The sequence below is a fragment of the Benincasa hispida genome, chromosome 7 (genome assembly GCF_027475165.1).
Source record: "Benincasa hispida cultivar pf3 chromosome 7, pf3_genome.v1.1, whole genome shotgun sequence".
Taxonomy (NCBI): Eukaryota; Viridiplantae; Streptophyta; class Magnoliopsida; order Cucurbitales; family Cucurbitaceae; genus Benincasa; species Benincasa hispida.
Window position 1 is genome coordinate 51,682,356 of NC_143484.1, and position 27,973 is coordinate 51,710,328.

The 27,973-nt window shown below is 34.0% G+C and overlaps 1 protein-coding gene across 1 annotated transcript; it reads right to left on the reverse strand.

Moving 5' to 3' along the window:
• Nucleotides 1–24,732: 24,732 nt before the first annotated feature.
• Nucleotides 24,733–27,339, reverse strand: LOC120081938 (uncharacterized). Its single transcript, XM_039037122.2, has 2 exons — nt 26,851–27,339; nt 24,733–25,750 (listed from the first exon to the last, which is right to left on the reverse strand). Exons 1-2 carry the CDS (start codon nt 27,192–27,194, stop codon nt 24,904–24,906), a joined length of 1,191 nt encoding a protein of 396 aa, XP_038893050.2. The 5' UTR covers nt 27,195–27,339; the 3' UTR covers nt 24,733–24,903.
• Nucleotides 27,340–27,973: the final 634 nt, after the last annotated feature.

Sequence of the window (27,973 nt, forward strand, 5' to 3'; positions counted from 1 at the left end):
CGATTGAGACTTTATTGGGGTTATTTAGTATAGGGCTGGCCAGACAAACTTGTACATAACAACTGCACCAAATCCAAAGCTATTATATTTTCAAAATCCAAAATAGTTAAACTGTATACCAAAACAGAAACTATATTAACATATCCAAATCATTCCCTTCATTCAATACAAGAACCAAGACTACTAAAAAGTTCTAAAGTTTAAAACATATACCAAGATTATAGAATTCGCCCATATAGCTGGCACAAAATGTGAATGTATCCTACTTTCAAAAGCCAAAACGGGAATGACATAAAAATCCAGAATCACTTGGTTCATTCATTGCAAGATCAGGCTTGGCTTAGGTGCAAGTCAAATGATGGGTCATCTGGGAGTGTATTTTCATCCGTGGTTGAGGTTTTCGTATTATCCCTTTTGCTGCATCTTTCCATATGCTTGTCATTGGTGGACTTGCATCATTCACTTTTGGTAGTTTCCTTTTTAGTTCCCATTGCCTTAATATTCTCTCATCCTCTTGGTTAGCCATCATGATCAACTCTTGCTTAGTTACATTTAACTAACAACATTTAATGACCAATTACTTGTTAGGACTTAATGAATTGTAATAGTAATCAAATTTACAAGATCAGTTGTTCTTACATGTTTGAGTATGATCCTTGTAGCAGAGTTATTTTCATCAATGTTGTACAGCTTATCAGTCATTTTCAACTTCCTTTTGACATTTTATTAGTTATTAAAGAGACAACATTTGTTATAGATATGTAGAAATACACATTATATGTTCAAGATCTACATTAGTTGTAGTATTATACCTCTTGCTTTTTTGGTTGTGGGGGTTGATCCGTGCACCACAATGGTTGTACCTTTTGAAGGATCTTAGTTGTTGAAGTTTTAGGAGTATGATTCTGTTAACACGTTAAAACGTTCAAATAATTTATTTAATATGGGGTTAAAAAATAATAATTACCAGGATTGTACAGTTTTAAAGAAACATATCAATATTGTTGTCTTTCGCTTGTTTGACATCTCCAATTTCTTGTAAATCTCTCGTTCATCAATTAATCGAATCACTTTGTTGATTTCTTCATCAGCGTCTTGATTGTCCTATCTCAATCAATTTTGCTAGTCAATTTCCATGTATTGTTAAAAGGTATAATCTACAACATGCTTATATCAACTCACCTTGACCTCTGGTTCTTTACTTTCTTTTTCTTCAAACTTCTTGTTTTTATCTCCATGGCATGCTTCTTTGTGTACTGTTGATGGTATTTTCAATCCATGATCCTTGTTTCCTTGGCCTTCTTCGTTCTCATCGTCATCTTTTCTTCAAACTATTGTGGGAGCATCGAAAGCATCAACCAACTCCTTCTCTTCTTCTTATTCTTTTTCTTCTAGTTATTTCTCAATACCATCTAGTTCATTTTCAAACTGGGATGTAGGCTGCTTCCATATAATTCATAATAGGTTTGTACTATGAAAAACAATAAATACAGTGTAGTTAGTTTACATATCGTAAACAGATTGCTTGTTAATGCATGTGATTGAATAGTCTGTGTAGTCTTCATGTAGCTAATCAGTTTGTTTAACGACTCCACCAAGTCATCTATCTTTTTCGTCAAGATTTACTGACTATTCTTCATGGCATCAAAGTTTTCATTCATCCTTGTGTTCATTAACTATTGTATTTTCTCTATTCCTTCAAACCTTTATTCCATTTCATCTTTGTCATATGAAAAACCGAGTCTTCTATTCAAGGATAGTTTAACCACTCTCTCTCTCGGCCTATATTTGCTCATTTCTTCTTCGACTTATTGCAACACCCTTTTTTCCTCCTCATTGAATGGAGCAAAATATGGCATAGTCATTTCATGTGGGGTTGCAAGTAATGGACAAATTTCAAACTGTCAAGTAAACAAGGAAATAAGATGTTAGTTTATAGTTTAGAATTTAAAACTCTACGTCTATTTTGTTTGTATAGATATTTATACCTCTTTTGAATAAAATACTTTTCACTTGTGATCCTTCCATTTGGGTTGACTCTCTGCAACTCAATTTACTATCCTTTGAACATTGTTAGAAACCTTTCTGGCAAAGAAATTTTGTGACAAGCTCAAGGTGGGTATGACCTCGTATACCCATGTTAGAAACTCTCCATTGATATTCCTGATTTACCTTTGCTGTGTATTGCTCTATGCATAACATCAACAAGTAAATTAAATACAACCCTTTCCCATGGGTAGTTATCAAAGAGGTTATCGCCATCAACCATCAGGATGTGGTCTATATTCACATTCACCGAATCTTGATTTGGGAGAAAAAAACTTTCCAAGAAATATAACTTCGCCATTTTTATCCTGTCACTTTCACATCTTGCCTTGTTAACATTAAAAGCTATGTTAAGAAAATACCTAGTCACAACTTTCATATCCTCGAAGTATATTTTTCTTATATTACCTCCCCCCTTTATCCCACTTTTATCCATTATTGTTAATTCACCACAGTTTAGACCAGTTATCAATGCAAACTCTCTCAAACCAAATTTTAGTACTTGGCCCCCTATGAAGAAATTCAACTGGGATGATGATTTTGGTTTACACTGTCTTTGTATTAGGTGTAACAACAGCTGGGAAGATTGATTTGTAATGAAAAAATCAAGGAATTGTCCAAAAATAGTTTCTCTAAATCTCTGTTGTAACTCCTCATTTAAATTCTCTTTGATTTTATAAACTACAAAAGTCTTTGTTTACAAGTTTATTTTCAGTGGTTCATTTCTCCTTGCACTATCCATCAGATACTGTCCTAACACATTTGAAATAAACCAAAAACACAAGCTTAATAATATGCTAATAGTAAAAACAAGTACAGAGTATTTGAGTAAAAATACCTCACGTGGTTCTATCATTTCGATTGTTTTCCCCTTTTGGCATGTTGTTACTTTGCCTTTTCCTTTATCTGACCTAGTTATTACCTAGTATTTACAACTAACAGTAAATATTTAAGTAAGAATACTGCACATATATCCATTTTGTAGATGATTACCCTTTTTCCTTTCTTTGTTTCCATCCTCTTGTCTAACTGTCCACTAGATGATCTTTTTATTTTTTTATTTTTTTTATTTTTTTATAGTGTTGTTTCCCTACGACTTTGTGACTGTTCTTCTTCATTGTCTTTGCTTTCATCTTGCACGTTTTCACATGTCCCTTCAAGCTTCTCTTCTTCCTCTTCATACTCATTACTATCTTGGTCATCCTGTTTCATTATTTAGAAATTATATTATGTATATACTTTAACAACTACACTGTAATTAATAGATTATTTCATAAAATCTACATTATCATACCTTTCCCTCATGTAGTTCATGTTGCTCTTCTTCTTCTTCTACTATGTCCTTTCTCCCTTTTTTTGTTTGGTTCTATCTTTTCTTTCATAGCCTGCATCGCCAATTAGATCTATAAGATTTTCAACCCTTAATATTTCTTGTTGACCTTTGTTTTTTTCCCCAAATAATCCTGACTTGCTCTTTATCTTTGGCTTGCTTGCTGGAACTTTGACCTCTAGTGTAGAAGCATCGCGCTTTTGTTTATTGCTAGTTATTGGAGTTGCATGTTTTTTGTCTGATCCCCCTGCCATTATCTCCGTTTTTCCTTGTTTTACATACATGATCAAAATTTGATGTTTTCAAATACATTAAAATAAAAATAAAAACATACCTCGTCGTCACTGTTAAGAACTATTGGCCCTTTGCTTGTTTGTTCTTTTTCACCAGTTATTCCAGCTGCCCTTAATCTTTCGCTGGCTCTGCTTTTTCCTTCGACTTTCTCTTTTTTTCATAGCTTGTAATGTTTGATTAATAGTAGACTTATCAGTTTTATACAAACAACCAAAGGACGAGATTTTATATCGTTTTATTTAATCGTTTCTGTTTTCAACTCCTAAAAAAATGACGTTATTTTATATCCCAAAAGATTCGAATCTAAATACTTAATAGTAAAACCAATATTAATTTTTTTTTTAATTTTTGAAAAAATAATGGAATATTTATATATTATACATAAAGAGTTTTGGTCAGCATTGTTTTCATCTCTTCAATGTGCAAACAAGAGGTAGACTAGATTGCAATGCATGGATTAGAAGAAATTTAGGAATCACAATGTTGTCCGAAATTAGAAAATTTAAGCAAATTCCAGACCTAAGCAGATTGCATTCAAGAAAATTTAAACAGTTTTCAATCAGTGAAGAGGCACTTAAAAGGACTAGAAAAGTCCTTTGAAGCTGCAATACCGTGGAAAAATATTTGATGCCATGCAAAAAAGTCCCTTGAAGCTATTTTGAAGGAGCTTCAACGTCAAAGGTCAAGCACTTGAAGCTGTCAAGAAAGTATTTCTTCTCTTGAAGTGAAGGTCTTTTTCCATCGAACCCTCCTATCTTTCTTCTTACCGGTGAACGATTGTTAGGTAATAAATGCTTGGTTAGGGTTTTGGTTTAAATTCATTGTTTATCATGTGAGGTGGGATGGTGGATTAGACCCCTTGTCATAATGGAGTGTGTAGTGTGTGATAGGAGTAAGTAGACTGTATTTGTTGTTTTCAAACGATTTTAAAACACTCAAACCTTTAGAATTCCATTGGGGTAGTTTTGACAATTGGTAATCTTTATTTTTTAATTTATATTCCATTTGCTATTTTTACAATTTTAAAAAGTTTTTGCTATTTGTCCAAATGAAAACTTAAATTCTGCAATTTATCTGGTCAACCCTATTTTTTGTCTTTTTTTTATTACAGTCCATTAGTGAAATTGGGTTGGGCTCAAAGACTAACATTTTTGTAAAATCATTAAACATGGTCCAAATGCCTAATCTTAAAAACCTATTTTGACATCTTTGCAACTGCCCCTAAAGTCTAAATCATATGTTTAGAAAACAAAAGTAAAAAAGAAATTAACAAGTTCTATTGGATTGAAATGTAATAGGTAGGCGCCTCTACCACCGAAGCAGCTCGCAAGAGCATATGAACATGAGATGTCTATCAAAGAAATGACTTCATCGGAGTTTAGATCTCTCTTGTAGTCTTTAAGTGAGGGACTCGATTCTCATTAGCCTAAACATTGATAGGCTATATCAATTTTGAATCTATACTTTCAATTTCATCAATTTAAACCTTAAATTTAACATATTACATCAATTTTAACCTTAAATTTCAATTTCATCAATTTAAACCAGAAATTTGAATATTTATATCAATTTAAACCCTCAATTAAAGTTTAAATTCATGAAATTTAAAGTTTCAAGGCTAAATTTGAAATTTAAATTGATGAAATTAAAAAAATTTAGGTTAAAATTGAAATAAGTGCTAAGTTTAGGGGAAATATATATATATATATATATATATATATCAACAATGTTCAGAATTAAAGACAAACAATAAACAATAAAAGGTTTGTCTGTTATATCAAAGAGATAAATTTGGGCAATAAACTCATAGAAATTCCACCTCCATTGACTACATTTAAGAAATAGAGAAGAAAGGTGAACAACAGAGGAATACCAAACTTTTTGACACATGCAATGGCGAACGATGGATGAACTCCCTAGTTTCAAACGAATGGCGAACAGATGAAGAACCTCCCACTTTCAGACGAACGATAGACGAATGATGAAAAAAAACTTTCCACTTTCGGACGAACGTCGAACGAACGATGAACGTGCTCCCAGTGAATAGCAAACGGCAAACGGCGAACGACAGATTTATTTTATTTCAGATGAATGACCGAACGAAAGGGAAAAATTGAAATGAAAACCCTTGCTCTTTGATGAAAGAAAGAGGGAAAAGTAAAAAGCCTTGTGGAGAACGGACGATTCGTCGCATCATGCAACGATTAGGGATTTCATCGCATTCCCTAAAGTGCCAAACCTCCCGCCCATTAATTGGCCCTGCGACTAAAGCCCAATTAGTCACAAAGCCTAATTAGTAAAAAAAACGCAAAAAGCCTTTCGTCGAACATAAAAAGACTTGCAACGAATCATCCTTTTGTCGCATCATGCGATGATAGGGGCTTTTGTCGCATGCCCTAAGGCGCCAAACCTCCCGCCCATTAATTGGGCTTGCGACTAAAGCTCAATTAGTCACAAAGACACTTGTATCGAACGTATGTTTCATTGCATCCGACATCGTCAGACAGCGACTATTGGTGTTGATCGTCACATTGTTGCCTAAGATTCATCTGCTTCTCTTAAGTCTTTCATATCAAAATTTTCACTCAACAAGGATTTTACATCATTTATAATGTGCAAGTTTGATCCAAAAATTAACAAATCATCTATATACAAACATATGATAGTGCATAGATTGTTTTAGAACTTAGAGTAGATGCATTTATCACTTTCATTAACTTTGAATTCTTTAGATGTGATGAGATTATCAAATTTCTCATGTCATTACTTAGAAGCTTGTTTCAAGCCATAAAGAGATTTATCTAATTTACAAACCTTGTTCTCTTGACTATGGATCACGAAGCCTTCAGACTGTTCTATGTAAATCTCTTCTTCAAGTTCCCGTTTAGGAATGTAGTCTTTACATCCATCTAATGAACTATAAGGTTGTTTAAAAAAATTAGAGAAAACAACACACGAATTGAGGTGATCCTAGTCGCAGGAGAGAAAATGTCAAAGAAATCTATGTTTTCTCTTTGTTTGAAACCCTTAGCTACAAGTCTGGCTTTAAACTTGTCAATTGTTCCATCAGGTTTGAGTTTCTTCCTCGGGATCCATTTGCAACCTACTGCTTTGTAAACAGGGAGTAGGTCTACCAAATACCAAGTTTTATTTGACTCAAGAGAGTCCATTTCATCATTTATAGCTTGTTGACATAAATTGGCATCTACTGAAGACATGACATCTTTTAGATTTTTAGGATCTTCTTCTACATTGAAAGTTTGGAAGTCATCCCTAAAGTCCTTAGCAGTACGAGTTCTATTGCTTCTCCTAGTCTCTAGGTTTGCTTTCTCATTTGGAGTTTGAATTCTAATTGAAGCCAGACTACTAGAACTGAGACCCTTACTATTTCTTGATTTAAAAGGAAATCTATCTTCAAAGAAGTCAGCATCATTGGATTCTATAATCACTTGATTTGTTAGGATAGAACCTATAGACTTGACTATTTGATGCGTATCCTATAATGACACACTCGTAGGCTCTATTGACAAGCTTCCTTCTTTCGGGATCTGACGTTCTTACTGTTGGTGTTGACAATCAACATGCGGAAACAATTAGGATATTAAGCACTCTAACTACATCAATTTTAGTGATTAAGCATGATTCTTCAATACAAAAACTTCTTAGCTTTAATCTACTCTCCAATACTTGTAGAGCATCACATGATCTTTCCTACTATTCTCTAGGTCTTTAGATTGGATTGTGGGATCCAAAACAAGAGTGAATTTAGGGAATTTTGGAGATGTTTGAGTTTTGGTCTAGAACATGAGAATGAACCCTTCTTTCTCAATTTTTTCAATTGCATGAATGAATTCTCAGCAGATTTTTCTTCAATATATATATATATATATATTTTAAATTTTCAACTCATGAAAACTCAAAATAAAGAGAAGTTGACACCCAAACCATTTTATTTTAGGTGGAAGATTGGTGTAATCAATTAGAAGAAGTGGAAATTTCCCACTAGCTTTCAATCTTTTCATTTTAAAATGAATTTAATTCAAATTTAATTTTAACTTTGAAATCCAATCTAAAAAATTAAATGAAAAAGTAATTTTATAAAATATTAATTAAATAACTAATATTTAAATAAAATTTCATTAATTTTAAGCAAAATCAATTATAACAATTAATTTTAACAATTTTAATTAATTTAATATCAAATATTAAATTAATATAACACTTATTTCAAATATGAATCCCTATTCATGTAATTAATATTTAAATCATATTTAAATATTTTTCAACTCCCCAATTTTGTTTAATTCGATAATTAAACATTTAATTATATAATATTTCCTTAATTCTAAATTTAACATTTCAAATTTTATCATCACTTTATTCTAAGGTTTAGTCTGTTAATGAGCTAGTAAGAGGACCTAATGGACCTACAAATTATGAGCTCCAAAGAATCGAGATTAATTAGCTAAACTCTTTTAACCGAATTAATCAACATTCTTTAACTACCGGGTCACTCCACGCAAGTCCAGTAGCTCATCTCCTCACTGTAGATATATTTCTGTCCACTTGATTTAACCATGATCAGGAAGTTGACCATTCACAGGTTGTTCGTATTAATATAGGGTCAAAATTATCGTTTTATCTCTATGATACATCTTGCTTCTTAAGTCTCCATTAATCCCTTAATGAACAATTGGTTTATGGTCCTACCAATAAACCGAGAGGGCGGAGCCCCTTGTTCAAGACTAGAAGTGAGTACTTAAGGGAAAAACCTATCTACTATCCTTAAATCGGTAGAAGGAAATTCCATCTTGTAGGACTATGTCCCCAGATATCTACCCGGTCTTAATCCTAAAAGGGGAGGCTTATTAAGCAGCGCTGTTGGACCACTCTTACCCATGCAGATTAAAAGATAATCCCGAATAAACAAGAGTTCATAGTTAGCTCTAGATTGAGATCGAGTTACCTTAGATCATCAGATTGAAATAGTCAGCTTTAACAGTAAATGGTCGTTATAAAGAAAAGTGACTATTTCATGGTTCGGTCTTATGCAAACATCTTTTGCTAAGATGTCCCCATTCGCATGTCTCTACATGAATGATTTCGAGATCACATCACTTTTATCAAATACAAAGCGGGTCACATTCATATTGTCCCCAAGATAAGGTACCCAACCCTATCCTTATACTTATAGACCATTTTGGCTATATGCTTAAATCTGATCCTCTTTTATGCCTCCATATAAAGTTTAAGTATTCATGCTATAGTTAGGGGTTCGTTAGTTTATTGGATTTAGGCTTTACAAGTGCAATTTACATATTCAATAACAACTTCATTGAATAAACCTCAATAACATCTTTATTGCAAATAGAATATGTTTAATTTTACAAACTGCGAGTTTTATGACGTACAACCCAACACTTACATAGGCTAGACACCTCCAAATTCTAAAATATGATAAGTTCGGTTTCTTATTCTTAAGGATTTCGTAGGGTGAGGTTGTGTTTTAGACTTTGATATTCTATTTGGCATATAACACATAGTAAGGATAATTTCACCCCACCAATAAAAGGCAGCTCTTGAATTAAGTAAAATAACAACTACTAGTTCAGATAGAGTTCTATTTTCCTTTCAATTTTTCCATTCATTTCAGGAGAATAAGGTGTCGTCTTTTCATGAATTACTCCATGTGAGTTATCGTAGTTATTATAAACATCTGCATCATATTGAGTTCCTCTATCACGATGAAGTCTCTTAACTTTTCTGTTAAATTGGTTTTCTATTTCAGCCACAAACAATTTGAACACATAAAAAAACATCACTTCTAATTTTCAGCAAATATGCAAAAGTGAAGTCAGAGCAGTCATTAATAAAAAGTGATAAAGCATCTTTTATTATTCCTAGTCAAGGCACCATCAAATTCACATCAGTCTGAATGAATTAAGTCCAAAGGCTCAGATACCCTAAATATAGATTTATGCAAAGTCTTAGTTATTTTAGTCTGACTACAATATTTGCATTTATCAATGTCTTTCTTACATAACTTACGAATCATTTCTAACCAACTCATGTTACTAATTATTCATTTATTAACGTGACAAAGTCTAGCATGCCAAATATTAAAAGAACACAACATATAAACGAAAGATTTAGTTTTGTTTATGTCAAGATTAAGCTTAAACATTCCATCAGTTGCATAGCCATTTACCACGAATACATTATTTTTTGTAAGAGTATACAAGTCAGTCCCTATGGTCTAATTAAAGCCCGTCATGTTAAAGAGATAGTTCGAGACCAAATTATTGCTTATCTCTGGAGTGTACAGAACTTCCTTCAGAACGATGGTCTTCCTAGAGGTAAACTTCAGCTTCACCTCACCGACTCTAGTAATTTTTATTGAGTGGTGATCCCCCAACAATATATTTTATCCTCAGTTTCAGAATAAGTCTAAAATAAACTAAGGTCATGACAGACATGACGTGAATGCCAGTGTCTATCCACCACCTCTCAGAGCACCCGTTCACATTTACTTCTGTGATCATGGCTACCAATGGCTCTTTTGTCAGGTTCGTCTGCACAGTAGAAGATGTCTGTTCCTACAATTCTTGGCCATATGTCCAAGTTTGTTGCAGTTATATCAAATAAATTGTATCTCATGAGAGGGGTTTCTACTTCTTTTGATTCTTCTGGTTGCTAGAGCCCCAATTTTGACATTTCCTCTTAGTTCCTTTTAAGTTTGGTTCAGGTTCAGGCTTTATCACTGTAGAGACATGCCTTCCTAATACGATATTTACCTCCTCCCTTTGGTGCTGCTTGCGGGCTTCCTCCTTAATCCTTAGGCGTGTTATTAGACTCTAAAAGGAGAATTCCTTGGTCTTATGCCTTAGGGTATTTTTAAAATATTTCATAAGGGGGGTAACTTGTCAATAATAACAACAATTTGATATTGCTCGTCAAGAGGCATACCTTATTATCTCATGAGCTATTTTCTGCAGTTCATGGGATCGAGCTTCCACAGATTTGTTGTCCATCATTTAGAACTTCAGGTAATGGCTTACTTGTAGGAATGTATCAGTAACAGCGGAAGCAACAAGGATCATTTAAGCACTCTAATTCATTAATTTTGGCAAAATATAAAGCATGCTCTTGTAGAAAACAAGTGAGTTTCATGACATACCTTTGTAGAACCTCTTCAAAGATCGTTCTCTAGCTGCAATCTTCTCCCAATCTTGTTGTTGACCACCTCAAGATCTTCCCTACTATTCTCTTGGTACTCTAGATTGAGTTGTGGGACTCAAAACAAGCTTGAATCAAGGGACGATGGAGAATTGTGCACAACAGCAATCTTGTTGAAGAACATTTTCTTGATCACGAATTTTCTCTAAAATTCTCTCTTGATTGCATGCCCGAAATTCACTCCAAACTCTTCAATATATTGTAGACCATCATGCAAGGAAGATAGTTGCATGAGTTTCTACTCATGCTTTGAGTAACACAAGGCAATAGTGATGACTTTTGTGTGAGCAAGTAGAAGATGGATAATGGAAAAAGTGGTTTTTCCATTTTGTGTATTGCATTTTCCAATTTTCCAATTTTATCTCAAAAATCAAAATTTGATATTTCCAAAATCCATTTTGATTTTAAAAACTGAAAAATAAAATCAATTTCATAAATTAATTTTAAAATAGAACTAATTAATTTAATATCAAATATTAAATTAATTTTTTTACACACATTCATCTTTATATATTTAAAGCATATTTAAATATAAATTCTTCTATTCCGTTTAATTCTCAAATTAAACACGTAATTATATCTCATATAATTACTAATTCATTTAATTCTAATTTGAACATTTCAAATTAACTTATCATGCTATTCTAGAGCTTACGAGCTAGTAGGGGGACCTCGCGGACTTACAGATCATGGGCTCTAATGATCCGAGATTAATTGTCTAAACTCATTAGACCAGATTAATCCTCATTCGTTAACTAATGAGTCACTCCACTAAAGCTCATAGTTGCACTTCCCTCATTGTAGATATATTATGTTCACATGATTTAACCATAATCAGCAAGTCGACCCTTCATAGGTTGTACGTAATAACAGCTGGGTTAAATATCTATTTTACCCCCGAGATTACGTCTTATTTCTCAAGTTCCTACTGATCCTTTAATGAACAACTAGTTTGTGATCCAATCACTAAACCAAACTCTCTCAGCCCAGTGAGGGGGTAGGGCCCCTTGTTCAAGACCTAGATTCAGTACTTCAGAGGACAACCTTTCTCCTATCCCTAAATCGAGTAGGCGTGAATTCCGTCTTGCACCCTATGCCCCTAGCTATCTATTAGGTTTTACCCCTGAAATGGGAGTCTTATTGAGCCAGCGCTGTTGAGCCAACCCTTACCTATGCAAATCTAAGGATAATCTCGAACAAACAGGAGTTTCTAGTTAGCTTAGGATTATGATCGAGTTACCTAGGTCATCTGGGTGAAATAGTCAATCTTATATAGTAAACAGCATTATAAAGTAAGAGTGACTTATTTTTTGGTCTGATCTTATGCAAACTCATTGCAAAGGACGCCTCCACTCCTCATGTCATAACATATACGAATTAGGATTACATCGTATGTAGCACTTTACAACTCTTTGTAACAACTACAGAGTAGTCCGAATCTAATAGTGTAACTAGAATAAGGTACCCAATCTTATTCATGTACCATAGATCATTTTGATTATTTACTCGAACCTGATCCACTCTTATGTCTCCACATAAAGTTCAAGTACTCATGTAATAGTCATGGGTCTTAATTTATTGGATTTAGACTTTCATACAATTTATAAAATCAATAATAAGTTTATTGATTATAGAAAATGTTTATCATTTTACAAACTACGAGTTTTAAGACATAAAACCCAACATTACTGTACATTTTTTGGAGCTGACCTCCTTGGTGTCGTATTTTTTCTGCAGGGAACCCCATACTTCTTTTGCTGTTTTCCTTATGCTATAATAATCATAAAGATCATTAGTTAGACCATATAATATAAAATTTCTATAGAGAAAATCAAATTTTCCAAACAGCAGCATCTTTAATTTGCGGTTCGGTAGGATATTCTTTTGTGACAACTGGCTTTTGAAGGAACTAAGAGTACCTATGAGCGAAAGCAAGATCGTTCTAAATTCATTATGACATAAACACCACATTCACAAACAAACAACAAGTTATGAATCTAAGAATAAATTACGACAAGCTTTTCATACTTAAACAACAAAGGAGCGAGAAACATATCCCTTGAAGAACTCTTCTTCTCTTTTAGTCTTGCTCTCGTCACGGAACAACAACTCTCACTGTTACTAAGATTGTCAAGTCAATCGTCCACCAAATCTCGTTGTCGCTCACCAACGAACCATCTTCTACACGAACAAGTAGCAAGGAGGACACTACCACTCAGTAACCTCGATATTCTCGGAGTGAGAATCCAGGAGGTGTGGGCTTATGTTGGATTTGGTAGAGAGGAGGAGGAAACAACGATCATTTACAACGACCAAGCAAGTGGGAGAATTATGGAGTCTATCGTGTATACGGGTGCTTGATCGTTTAGCAAAGGGTGCACGACCGTTTAGTAAAACGGGGTTGATTGTTTAGGTAAATCGCTCGTGCACGTGGTCGTTTAGAAAAGACTATGCAATCATTTGGAAAATACTATGCGATTGTTTAGGAAAGCTGCGCGTGTACATGATCGTTTAGGAAAACTTGAGTCGTGTATGCTCTCGTTTACTAGAGGATGGGTAGTGTACTAATTCGATCTCTTTACAAAATGAAAACTATTTTCATTTTATCCTTCAGTTACAAAAACTGAATATAACCTCCCACTATCTTGTTCGGTTATGGAGAAAAACCACCAACAATTATCTCATAATTGTTTATTTAAAATAAATATAGTCATATTATATTTATAACTTATAGTTTAATATCACATCATATACAACATATAAACCATAGTCCTTTTCTTTCCCACTAGATATAAATCATATTTACATCCTTTTCCTCCTATTAATGTATCTCATACATCATGTCAATTATCAAACTCCCTTTTGACCATTTTAATCATATCATATATAATCAAACTCCCTTTTGTCGATTTGAACACTTCAAATTGACCCAAAAACTGATTCTCAACTTGAATCCATTGAGCTACCAAGGGAACCTTATAGACCTGTGGCTTGAAGCTCCAACGATACGTGAATAGCTGACTAAACTCTTTAGCCACGAGATCCACCATCCGTTAATTGCCAGGCATTCTACTAAAGACCGAATGCTGCACTCTTCTCACCATAAATATATTTCTATGTCCATCGGATATAACCAATCAACAGTACGATAACCCTTCACAGATGGTCGTAAGTACAGTTGGACCAATTTACCATTTTGCCCCTATAGTTACATCTAATTTCTTAAGTACCACCGATCCCTCTAATGAACAATACAACATAGTATTACTATGTGTGGACACCTCTCGGGCTATAAGAAGGTGTGTGGTGCCACATCCTTCAAGCCCCGGAATCATTCATGGTGCAAGCATCAACAACCTTCTTGACAGTGAGAAAGAACAACATCTTTTGTTTCCAATGTTTGAAGTGTGCCCCTCGAATTAGAAAGGACGATTGATATCGGAGGACATGAAGTCGTTCTATGTTGATAGGGCCACTATGAATCATGGAAAATGGATAACGTCTTAAAATTGTTAATGGTTCCTCCAGCGGATAGAAGACTATAAAAAATAGACATTTCGATCGTCGAAAACTGAGCCTGCAAAATGAAAAACGGTGAAAGTAGGCTAAGTCGCGGATCTCGCTCTCTTTAAGATGTTTCGCGGCTCTGCTCTTTGTACAAGCAGATCAGAATAAGGCCACGTTGTCCCCATAATAAAATAGCCCAACAAACTTCTGTCTCAACTGGAATTGCACTGGAACCGATAGAAATTCTGACACCCTCTCTCTAAAATTGATTATGCTAAAAAAAGACCATGACAAGAATGGAACAACGAAGGCTATGGTAAGTTTGGAACGAAACGGATGATAATTTTCAATTTTTGGAAAATAAAATAAAAATAAAAAATAAAAAATAAAAGAAAAAGATAATTATTTTTAATAAAAAATAATTCCACGCCATGCCCAGACAGTGGCGTGTGTGGATGTCCACCATACCTACATTTACTTGTCTCTTCACCCCTCTAAAACCTTGAAATAACCAATGTGTGATTTCCTTTTTTCTTTTTTCATTTTAAATAATTTTTACTGACAGGATGATTCAGAACTACTATTAGCATTGCGTGAAAATAATCAGTATTATTGTGGATGCTTTTTGAATACTGAAGCTTCAGTAGTTTATTCAAAGGGAATGATGGCTCCTTCATAGATTTATTTTTAAGCAATCCAAAAAGTCATTTTCTTTCTGAAGTTTCATCTTAGAACACCAAAACACCTGTATTTGGACCTTCAGGTTCAATCGAAGCTGATGAAGAAGGAGAAGAAGAGCCTCTGTACAGAGAAAGAGGCCTTGTCACATACATCTCTATATACTCTACCTTCCCTCTAATTTTGTTTATTCATTTTAGCGCTTTAATTTCATAGATGAACTGAACCTCGAATTTTCCCATTCCTTTCGAAGAAACTCTAGGCCCAAGATTTGGTCCTAATTTTCCTACACATGATTTTAAAACAATAAATTCTTGAACAAAATGCTTGTTCCACATCACCCAAGTCGTGGAAGCGACTATGAATCAATAGAAGATTTAAATTATACTAATGAAATTTGTTGCAAGGATTCAAGGATTGGTGTTGGGCGTTGACAATGCCAGCATATAAAGGAAAGTCGTTGGGAAAGGTTGTGTAGGAAAAAAATAAAATAAAAATATTCCATCCATTCGCCATCTTTTTTTTCTTTACTTCCCCAATAGCTAGACATCAATCCCTCTTTAGGATAAAGGTAAAAACAAAGGAAGAAAATAAATCTCTTAAAAAAGATGAAGTCCCAAATGAAAAGGCCAAAATTGCTATATTATGGGTATCTTTGTTTTCATCTCTAGAAATTTTACAAAAATAAGAAACATATACAAAAGGAGCAAGAAAGAGAGCTCTTCAACTAAACCTCAGATAAGTTAGAAATCTTACAAAAATAGTAGGGGTGACCATTCCAATCACAAACAATCCACTTGGTCTCACCACTCTGAGCCTTCTCCGATCATGTGACATCAATATTCATCTTCCAGCAACTCTCTCTTGGTGACTTTCAATGAGTAATAGGCAGATTGATGCTTAAACTGATCCTAGGAGGGACAGCTTCCTTCTTCAAAGAAATAATCTTTAAAGCTTTTTCCATAGCAAGACTACTAGCTTGAAGATCAGCAGGGGCGTTGTTAAAATGAATTATGTTATGGTAATTTCAAATATTAACCAGAAAAATATGTTTTTATTGAAGGAAGTCATATTGAAAGAGATCCTTGAGTGGAAGCGGATCCTCCAAATTCCATTAATTATTGAAAACATAATTTGAATGCATGTAACAAAATCTATCTAATTTAAGTCTTATTAAACTCTTTAACAAACTTTCATCAAATTTGCATGCATGCAACAAATATATCTTATTCACCTTTCCATGTAGGTTCCCAGGTAGGGGTGTGATAGTACCAAAATTGTGTTATTTCCTTCTTCTTAATTCTAGATTGTTACTATATTTAATGTGTTTATTTGATGATTTTGAGACATCGAGCATCTTTGAGGTAGAATTCGTTGTTATGAGCTATTTTGGGTTAATTTGGAGCAATTAGGAACTAATTTGAGCAACCGGATTCAAGAGGACGTGAACAGATGAAGACACCCCTAGACAGAGCGTCGCAACACTCAAACGAGCGTTGAGCAATGCTATAAGACAGTAGCTACCTATTCGGTGAAGAATAGAGCAGTCGAACCTAAAAAAAAACCATATTGAATGTTTGATTAGATGTTGAAAGTCGAACACTCATCTTAGCATTATCTCTAGAACTTAATGTGATTAGTTAATTTGTATAGAGCGGATTTGTTTTCTATGCATGTTGATTAATTAGGTAATTAGTACCGTTGATTGGGATTCCAGTCAATTAGGCTAGGCATATTCAAGAAACTAAATTGGATTTAAATAACTTGATGAACAAAATTACACTGACCAATTCCAATTCCCGTAATCTAGATCGTTTCTTTAATTGCATTTCCATCTTTTATTTTCTTGCACTTTATTTCATTTATGCACTTTCCTTTATCTTATCCACACCAAACCCCCCCAATTTATCTCTTTTGCTAAAAACGTGCTTCGAGGAACTAATCTTCCGCGCTTCCTTGAGGTTCGACCCCGGACTTTCCATTTGTACTATCAGTTAGTATAAGTAGTTTATTTGGTGATTTATAAATATTATTTGTATAGCAAGGGTTTTGGGAGTGACACCAAAAATTTAGTTAGTTTTTAGTTAAAGTTTCTTTTGCTTTTATTTGTTTTCTTTTTGTGTCAGTTGAGCATGGTAAGATTTCTGAATTAGTCTTCGACGTCCAAAGGTCAAATTGAAAATTTTGATGACGAGGTAAGTGGCCTTCGCCATTAGCTTGTTGAGTTGACTTCCTTGGTTAGAAACTTGGTGAGAAGGAGATCGTAGCAAGTAGAGGTGTGCAGGAGTTGCCTACTCGAGGGACATCCTACGCAAGCATGCTCGAGGTTACAGTGGATGCCAGCCCCATGTGCATTCTTCGAGGAAGGGTATTATGGTCTTTGGGACTATGAGCCTCACCATTCTTGGTGGGGGGATTCTTTTAACCATGGATACTCAAGATGGCAACAGAGCTTTGGCAGCCAAGATTTCACAACCCCACACCAATTGACTCGTGCTCAGTCTTTAGGGTTAGGTATGTCTTTAGAGGCTTTGGTTATAAAGCTTGTTGATAGATCTTTTAAGTTTGAGCAGGATAAGCTCCGTAGGCAACAAGAGTTTGAACTCATCCAACAGGAGAGTCTTTGCCCCGAGGCAAAGGCTAGGACTGATTTGCAAAGTCTTAGTGACCTTGTTGCTCGACTTGCAACTTCAGTTGGGAGGCCGGACGAGTAGTTTCCAGACCATTCCTTTGGTTTTCTTAAGACCCAGAGGCGTAAGAAGTCCATGTCGACACGGTGGAGGAGCAGTAACCACTTCCTGGAAATTCGTGCCCAGGTATGACTTTGGGGTTTTTAGTTTCTGAACTTGCTAATAGTACTTCTTAGTTTCAACAGGATACAAAGAATTTTCAGTAGGATTTTCAAGCTCGGCTGCAAGGATTGATCACCCATGTTGCCCAGTTGAATAAGGTCATGCAGAAACTGGAGAGCACATTAGAGTAGTCCATCGTCTATAACTCAGAGGTCGAGTTCTTTGCAGAGTACTACTTCTCCAGTGATGATGAGGATGTCACTCCATGCTTGCTAGTTTGTGAGGTTAAGTATGAGTATGAGCTTAATTTGAAAGAATCCTATGTAAAAGAGTCAGCGACTCCCAAGCCTCGTCCTGTTCTTTATACTGGTATTCCTCTCATTTTTTAATTTTGCTCACTTTCGCCTCACGAGTCAATTGAGTTAGAGTCTATATTTTCAGTTGAGTCAGTCCTTGAGTCTTTTGATTTTTCTTTTTCTTCTTTTTTGAACAAAATTAAAAATAGAAATTTTGACTTGTCTGGTTCTCTTCAAAAGATGAGAACCCTTATAACCTTACCGGGTCATATCGACTCATCCAAGAAGGACTAGAGAAATACGAGAATTTCTTTGTACTTTGACAGGGGACAAGTCACGTCGAGCAATCAACGTTAAAAATTTACCCTTCCTGGAGGGAGCCAGGTGAAAATTTTTTACTGCTTTCTTTATTTGTTTTCTAGATTAGATTTCTTTTTGTTTTTCTTTTGTAGGCTTTCTTTCCCTCTGCCCTGAAGAAGAAGAAAATCAATTTAATGTAGCCCTCTTACCACCATCTTGTGTGCAGAAACGTTATCAGGGGAGGTTTTCTGTTCCCTTGACTATTTTATTTTTTTATTGGGCTTAGATTAGAGATACATTAGGGGTAATGTATCGTTTTAAGTTGGGGGTGGGGTATGTTGTGATTGTTGGGGTCCTTGAGCGTGTGCTCGGACGATGTTGTGTGCTTAATTTACTTGCCTGCTCTTTTGGTTAGTTTGTTATGATGAGTAGTTGATGATAAATCCTTTTGGTGATTAGGTTTGCATGAAACTATGTTCAAAGAGCATGATCATGATGTTTAGCCCATTTTAAAAAATGTTCTTGTCTCTCATGCATCTTTAAGTCCCTTGTCCAACGAAATTAAGACTTGCATGCTTAGAGCCGTTTTATGGGGCTTATATTTTCGTTATCACCCTAAAATGCCTAGGTGATACGTGTTAAGTGACTGAAAGCTCAACCTAGTAATGCATGCCTAAGTTCTTTCCAAACTCTTGTTTTGTATTGTAAAAGCCAAGCGTAGAGTATGTAAAAGCCAAGTTTGTAAAAGGCAGGGTGTGTTGTAAAGTAAAAGCAAGTTGTAGGTTATTTTTGAAGGGGATTACTCCTCTTTTTTGGGATATGATTAACCTAGGACAACTATGACACCCGTAGTTTCCCTTTGAGCTAAAGTACCCCGAGGAATGAGTAAGCTTCGACATCTTATTAGGAGACATTGCTCGTAGTTGGATGACTCGCGTGACACCCGTGTGGGCAAGTCAAAACAAAGGTGATGTGTCTAGATAAGGTTTCCTCTTTTGTGTAAAGTTGAATATAAAAGTTGAATATAAAAGTCAAAACAAAGGTGATGTGTCTAGTAAGCTTCAATATAAAAAAAAAAAATAATAATAATAATAATAATAATAACAATAATAAAAAAAATAAATAAAAGTTTGGTTTCCTTAAGTCAGTTATTACAAAGTTGAGTCTAGGAAGCTTACCTCATGAACCTTCGAGCCAGTGTAGGGGGAAAGCGAATTGAGGGTCCTATAAAACCATTCCGAGCTTCGCGAGCTTAATTAGTAGGGCTTTTGACTCACTCATGCATGAAAAGTTGAGAACTATTTTCAAATGTGCTTTATTGATTTATTGTAATCGGATTTCATTTTTTTTATTACAAATCTCATCCTTATAGACTGTTGAGACTAAAGTAACGACACTTGTGATTGAGCAAGCATAATTTTTGTGTGAATGTATGATTTTACCTTGCTCGAGGACGATCAAGAATTAAGTTGGGGGTGTTTGATAACACCAAAATTGTGCTATTTTCCTTTTCTTAATTCTAGGTTGTTACTATATTTAATGTGTTTATTTGATAATTTTGTAGACATCGAGCATCTTGGAGGTAGAATTCGTTGTTACGAGCTATTTTGGGTTAATTTGGAGCAATTAGAAGCTAATTTGAGCAATCAGACTTCAAGAAGATGTGAACGGATGAAAACACCCCTAGACGGAGTGTCGCAACACTCAAACGAGCGTTGAGCAATGCTATAAGATAGCAGCTACCCATTCAGTGAAGAACAGAGCAGCGTTACAACAATGGAAGACGAACGTGTACGCGGAGCAGAGGCAGCGTCGCGACGATACGAGATTTTCTATAAATGTGTCTCTCGCGTTTTAGGGCAGGGCACACAACCTCCAATTGGCCTCCTGCCGATTTTTACCCTTTTCTTACTTCTCCACTTGTATTTTTCTCCCTTTTTCTTTTCATCTCATGGAACGAGTCGGGATTTGTCTTTTTCATCTCAATGGGAAGGTAAGTTCTAGTTATTTTCTAGTTTAGGAGAATTTGGAACAATGTAGCTTTTTTTCGGAGTTTTGTTGGAATGCAATTTATTGTTTTTTTTTTTATGGGTTTTAATCTGAACTTTGTATTTTATGAATTGCATGATTTTAATTATTGATTGACGCCCAACAATTTTTCGTGTTATTTTAATGCTTTGCGATTACCTTGTAATATCTGACAAATATTTATAGGTTAATCCCATTGGAAGCAATAGGTTAGTTAGGCAAAAAGGACGGCTCCTATCAACCTAGAGAAAAACCATATTGAATGTTTGATTAGACGTTGGAAGTCGAACACTCATCCAAGCATTATCCCTAGAACTTAATGCGATTAGTTAATTTGTATGGAGCGGATTCATTTTCTATGCATGTTGATTAATTTGGTAATTAGGACCATTGATTGGGATTCCAATCAATTGGGCTAGGCATATTCAAGAAACTAAATTTCATTTAAATAACTCGATGAACAAAAGTTACATTGGCCAATTCTGATTCCCTTAAGGTAGATCGTTTCTTTAATTGCATTTCTATCTTTTATTTTCTTGCACTTTATTCTTTTATGTACTTTCCTTTATCTTATCCACACCAAGCCCCAATTTATCTCTTTAACTGAAAACGTGCTTCGAGGAACTAATCTTCCACACTTCCTTGATGTTAGACCTTGGACTTGCCGCTTGTACTACCAGTTAGTATAAGTAGTTTGTTCGGTGATTTATAATATTATTTGTATAGCAAGGGTTTTGGGAGCGACACCAAAATTTCTGCTATCAGGGTGCGACGTTTCCATCAATTTAAGTACCCCAGCCTAGCCAGAATCAACTTTAGACAAAAGGTCCCTTATAGATACATTTGTTACATATTTAATCTTAGACCGATTTAAAAAATTAAGCTTAGATTTCTAATCTCATTAAAAACGTCATCTTAGGTCCATCTCAATCATATTTTAAAACAATTTTAAAAAATGATTATAGCCTAAGGTTTGCATGCAACCCTTTATTATTGATTTTAATTCTAATTTCATTTATTATAACAATTATAAGAAATGAAACAATTAAAACCAACTATTACATGAATGACATACATAAGTTAATTATAACAATTATAATTTAACCTAAGGTAGTGTCATGCTTCATGCAATGTTCATTCATTACTAATATATAATATTTATATAATTAAGTAATGAACTATGCTATAGCATACAATCCACACAACCATTCTTCCTTATATTATAACATTTATAATATAAATGATGCATGGATATGCGATAATACATGCATACATATACTATAACTCTTATATTATATGATGCATGAGCATACTTTATGTAATATAAATCATACATACCAATATATTATAACACTTATAATATAAAATGATGCATGAAAATAAATGCATAATCTATGGTGGGTTTTAAAGCTATATGACATACATTATGGCATATAAAATAAACATACATCACATGTATATTTAAACTAAAGTTGATGGACCGGGGTAGAATATCTCTAAAATGGAAATTAAAGGCTAATCTATTAAAAAGTTGAATCCATCGGTTTGGAACAAGTGAACTGGGTCTTGAACTGCTCCACCAAGAACCCTTGCAGCTAATCGTGTAGCAAACTCCTGATCGTCGAGCAGCGAGGCGTCGAGTATAGACGATCGTTTATATGCGATCACGTAGATTTTGACTATGCGATGAGTATGAAAGTCTATGTGATCGTGTAATTAGCAAGCGTGCATCGAGTATCACATACTATGCGATTGTGTAGCTAATGACCATACGATGAGCATGATAGTCTACACGAACGTTTAGCATGCAAGCTTGCGTTGAGTATCATATACCATGCGATCGTCTAGCTTCAAGCACCTATGCGATCATGCAGCCAACACAACACGATCGTGTAGCAAACTCTACACGATTGTGTCGCATTAGCTATGCAATCATTTAGCATATGCTACACGATTGTGTAATAAACTCTACATGATCGCATAACAAAATCTAGACGATCGTTTAGCTTTAGTTACACAATGCGGCAATCTCCGTTTTCTCCATCGAAACACACTACAACCATTCTTCTGAAGCTTCACGAGCGACTCAAAACTTAAACCAATACAGACTCGATTGCAATTTGTTGCCCAAAAAGGTAGGGGCCCTTACAATTCAACTTTGTAAATAAAACAGAAAACCATAAAAAGAGATTTTTATCCTGAAACATCCATCAACAAATTATCCACAACCATTCATCACATAAATAGAATACAGATAATAAAACCCACCAGTATTGTAAACGAATTCAATATAAGAATGGAGTTTGGAATCAGAAACCAACAACCTGACTCTGATACCAATTGAAAGAACTCATATTGAAAGAAATCCTTGAGCGAAAGCGGATCGTCTAAATTCCATTAATTATTGAAAACATAATTTACAGTAAACATACAAGATATGCATTTAAAGTAAACTACAACATGCTTTTATAAGAAATAAAGGGTTTAAGATACATTACCCTTGAAGAACTTTTCTTCGTGTAAATCTCTTGAACAGTCACGAACACAACAACCTCTTGAAGACCTTATTCAAGATTTTCTGGAACCAAACAAAGAGGACACTACCACAATGAGCCTTTAGTATTCTCGGGGTGAGAACTCAATAGTGGTGAACTTTGACTATTTTGGTTAGGAAAGATGGTTTGGGTGGAGGAAGGAGATTGAGAGAACACAAAGAACTTTTCTGTAAAAAACTCAATCGTACAACAATTCACAATGTTAGTCGTTGAGGAAGAACAAGAAAAATACTTTTCTTTTATTCTTCTTGCCACAAAAACAATAACCAGTCATTAAGGTGGTTGGAGAGAAAAGAGGAAAGTTATTATTCAAAATAATAATATAATATAAATAAATATGATAACTAACTTATCATATTATATTTATATTAAATTATATGTTATATCAAATATAACATATAACCTATAGTTTTAATATTGTATCATATACAATATAAACTATAGTTTCTTCTCTCTATTTTATAGCATTTAATATAAATCATATTTATATTAAATTTAACAACTATAAACCACATTCATAAAAAATATATTTGAATCTCATTCAAATATTTATTTCCTCCAACTAACTATAATGTATCAAATACATCATGACAATTATACCATATATAATTGAAACGATTTAATTATATCATATATAATTAAACCTCTTTTATTAATTTGAACAATTCAAATTAACCCAAAAACTGATTCTCAACTAAATCCTTTTGAGCTACCAAGGGGACCTTATGAACCTGTAGCATGAAGCTCTAACGGTACATGAATAATTAATTCAACTCTTTAATTATACTATTCACCATCCGTTAACTTTCGGATACTCCACTAAAGACCGACAACTGCACTCTTCGCACTACATATATATTTTTATGTCCATTGGATATAATCAATCAATAGTACGATGATCCTTCACAAATTGCTCGTAAGTACAGCTAGGCCAAATTACCGTTTTTCCCCTATTGTTATATTTAACTCCTTAAGTACCACCGATTCCTCTAATGAATAATAGATCATAATTCTACTATGACTAAACCCCTCTCGGGCCAGGAGGGGGTGTGGTGCCACATTGTTCAAGACCTGAATCAGTCCTTAAGAGCAATTTATCTACTTACCCCTGCTTTAGGGAAGGAGTGAATTTTATCTTGTGTAGCTATATTCCCAACTCTCCAATCAGACGAATCTCTAAAATGGTAGGTTTGTTGAATCGGTGATCTTGCCACTCTCACCTATACAAATCAAAGGATCGCCCTCTTAGGCAGGAGTTCACAACTCACTCAGGATTTAGGTCATGTTACCGATGGTCATCCTGGTGAAATGTAAGTCTTCATTATGAACGACGTTATATAACGAGACTAAACATTTCATGGTCCAGTCTTATACAAACTTCTTTGTATAGAATATCTCTGCTCGCATGTCTAATACATGAATGATCAGGATCAGATCATTTGTAGCACTTTACAACAATTATAACACCTATAAAGTGGGTCATACTCGTAGTGTCACCAGGATAAAGTACCCAGCCTTATCAATCTACTACAGACCATTTAGATTATCACTTAAACATGATCCACCTGTATGTCTCCACATACATGTTTAAGTTACAACGATAACCTTGGATGTTAGTTTATTGGTTTGTGGTTAATGTAACTAAAACATCATATATTTTATAGACAAAGTGAATAAAATATCATATATTATTAATCACATAAGATTTTGTTCATACAATGTTTACAAACTATAAGACCCTACGAGATTTAGGGCATCAACTCCAATATTTATTTCATTTCTAGAATTCAAAATTACATCATAAAAATATAAAAAATCTTTGAGGTGTTTTTCCCTTCTTTTCATTCCCATTTGGTTCTAATTTGATGAGTGTGTCTGAATTCCCAAGTAAGAGCCAAAGTTCCATCCATTCTCTTAAGCACAAACCTTTCAACCAAAACATAACACCCAAATCTCTTCCACACTCCCTTTCCTTTAAACACTTCTCTTCTCACAACTCTCTCTATCTCCTGATCCTCATGACTTTCTCCCCATACAAAACCAACTCTCTCCTCTTCCCATTGAACCCTCTCCACAATCGCCATACTCAGCCCCACCTCTGATGATGGACCGAACCACATAATCCCATCAGAAACCACCACCCTCTTTGTTGTTAACAGCGTCTCTCTAACTAAAACCGCTTCCCTTTTAACACAAACATCCACCAACACATCACCATTAGTACTATTTTTATTATTATTATAGCATCTAAATATCTCTTTCCAATTCTGCTGGAGGGTCATTTCGTAGTACGTTGAGTCCCTCATCTGAGCACCAATCTCTCCTTCACGAATGAAAATAAAAGGGCAATACCATTTTCCCACCACCACTGGGTCGATCGAGTCAAGCTTAGGGAGGCGAGCTCGTAATGTAGGGTTGATGCCGAGTGCTGGCCAAGCTTCGAAGTTTTCAAGAGTCTTGGTATTAGCTGTCCAGCCTTGATGTCTTAGGAAATATGGAGGAACCCCATCGGAAGCCATTGACTTAGACACAAAACCATCTTGACTTCCAAAGTATGTATATTTATTGGTAATTTGGAACTGTTGATAAGGACTTCTTGGGTCGAAGAGTTGTGGTTGTATATCATCAATAAAGTTGAAGCAACAACAACTAATTATGTCGTCTTCCTTTGAACTTGTACATGCCAGCCTACAATTCATTAGGGTTGATCTTGATGAATATGAATACCCATGTGTCATAATTTCGTGAATGCTAGTACTTCTGGATAGGGGCATCCATTATAGAAAATACTTTTGAATTTTGTATAATTTGTTTAAAAAATAATACTGAATTTTAAAGGTTTGAATAAATCTCTTTAAAAATACCTCTAAACTTTCTTATATTTTCCTTTTTTTTTCTCTCTCTCTTCTCCAACGTCAGTCCTTGTTTTTTTCCAATAAATTTTAAATGTAATATACATACTTTCAATAAATTATTAAATTTGGTCATTCAAAATTATTTTTTTATCAAAATTGGTTAAATAATAACGATAATAATGTTTATGCAATAAAAGACACTACGTAGATAAATATTCACAATATCTAAACGGAGAGTGCTAAATGGAGACTTTTTTTTTAGAAAAAAAAACAATCAACAAAGAACAAGAACTAACTATTTGAACTAAATAGACTTTTTTTCTTGTTTGAAAATAATCACGAATAAGAACTAACTATATTGATGAATTTTAAGATTAAATGAAATAATAAAAATATCATTATGATCTCTGTACTTCAGATATTAGTCTCATGTTCAATTTTAGTTCATGTAGTTTTAATAAATCTTAAATGATAAATTAATTTTTATCAAAATTGATTAAATATGACAATAAATTTAATAATAAAAATACACCATGTGAATATGTTTCCAAAATTTTTTGTGTATAAATATATTATTTTTTAAAAAAGTCAACCAAAACTAATTTTAAGACAGTAAAATGACTTGTATTAAAGTTCAACTAGAGAACAAAATAATATTTTAATGGACTAAAAGGAAAATTGAGACTCAAGATAACAGTAATAGCGAAAAGTTAGGAAAAAAAAATACTTAGATGCATCTATCTTTGTGCATCTTACTTAAATATCCAATCACAAACTGCTATATGGCCTTATTTTCTTTGTAATTGAAGGAGATATATAAAGATAGATATAGTCTGAGTTGCACCAAAGTATTACTTAAAAAATTAGATCAAATCTCGACATTACGCAGCTAACTACAGAAAAGAAAAGAAGCAAAAAGGAGAAATGGAATACCCTTTAGTTTTGCCACGAGAATTGATGATATAATATTGGTTGGAATTGGGAGGCTGATTCAAAACAGGAATTAGCCATGCGTAAAAGTAATCAGTGAGATGGTGCCAGTGCCTTCGGTTGTGTGCAGCACTATGTTTCAAATATCGAAGCTCCAGTAGCTTGTTCTGAGGGAACGGCGGCACTGCCACAGACGTATCCTTAAGCAGTCCAAAAAACCATCTCAATTCCGAAGCTTCGTCTTCGATCACCAAGACGCCTGTATTTGGACCCTCAGGCTCAAGCGCCGAGGAGGAGGAGGAAGAAGAAGTGTCTCTGTATAGAGAAAGAGGCCTTGTCACATACATCTCTATGCTACTCTACCTCTTCCCTTCCCAATTTATTTATTCATTTTAGTGCTTTAATATAATTTGATCTGATTTTTTATAGATGAACATGAACAGAGGTAATGTCAACCATGAATTTTCCCATTCCTTTCCAAGAAACTGTACGTCCAAGATTTGGTCATTTCCTTGCAACGATTTTAAAGTTTGCTGATTAGTAGTATAGTGGAAGAAACCACCGAGGAAATTTCCCAAATTAAATATATTTTTAATATGGATGGATTGCTTAACCTTCTACTCATAATTCTCAACCAAAAAAAAAAAAAAAAAAAAAAAAAAAAAAAAAAAAAAAAAAAAACAAACAAAATTCTACTCCTATATGGAATGTATTTATTTCAATTAATCTCTTTTAACGATTTAGGCTGATTGATAATTATTTTATTTTTAAAAATTAAACATATTTTTTCTCCATTTTTTAAAGTGACAAACCACTAAAAAAATTTCTCAAATTAATACGTATGGATTGTTTACTTAACAACCAAACCTTCTACTCATAATTCTAAAAATAAAAAAATAAATAAATAAACGGGAAAAAATGGATTTACTCCTATATGGAACGTATTTATTTCAATAAATCTTTTTAATAATTTAGGCTGGTTGATAATTGTTTTAGTTTTTTATTTTTTTAAAAATTAAACATATTTTCTCTCAATTTTTTAAATGATTTACATTTTTTAAGTATATGATTGAATTCTTAGTCAAGTTAAAAAAAAAAATATATATACTTTTTTTAATTTTTAATT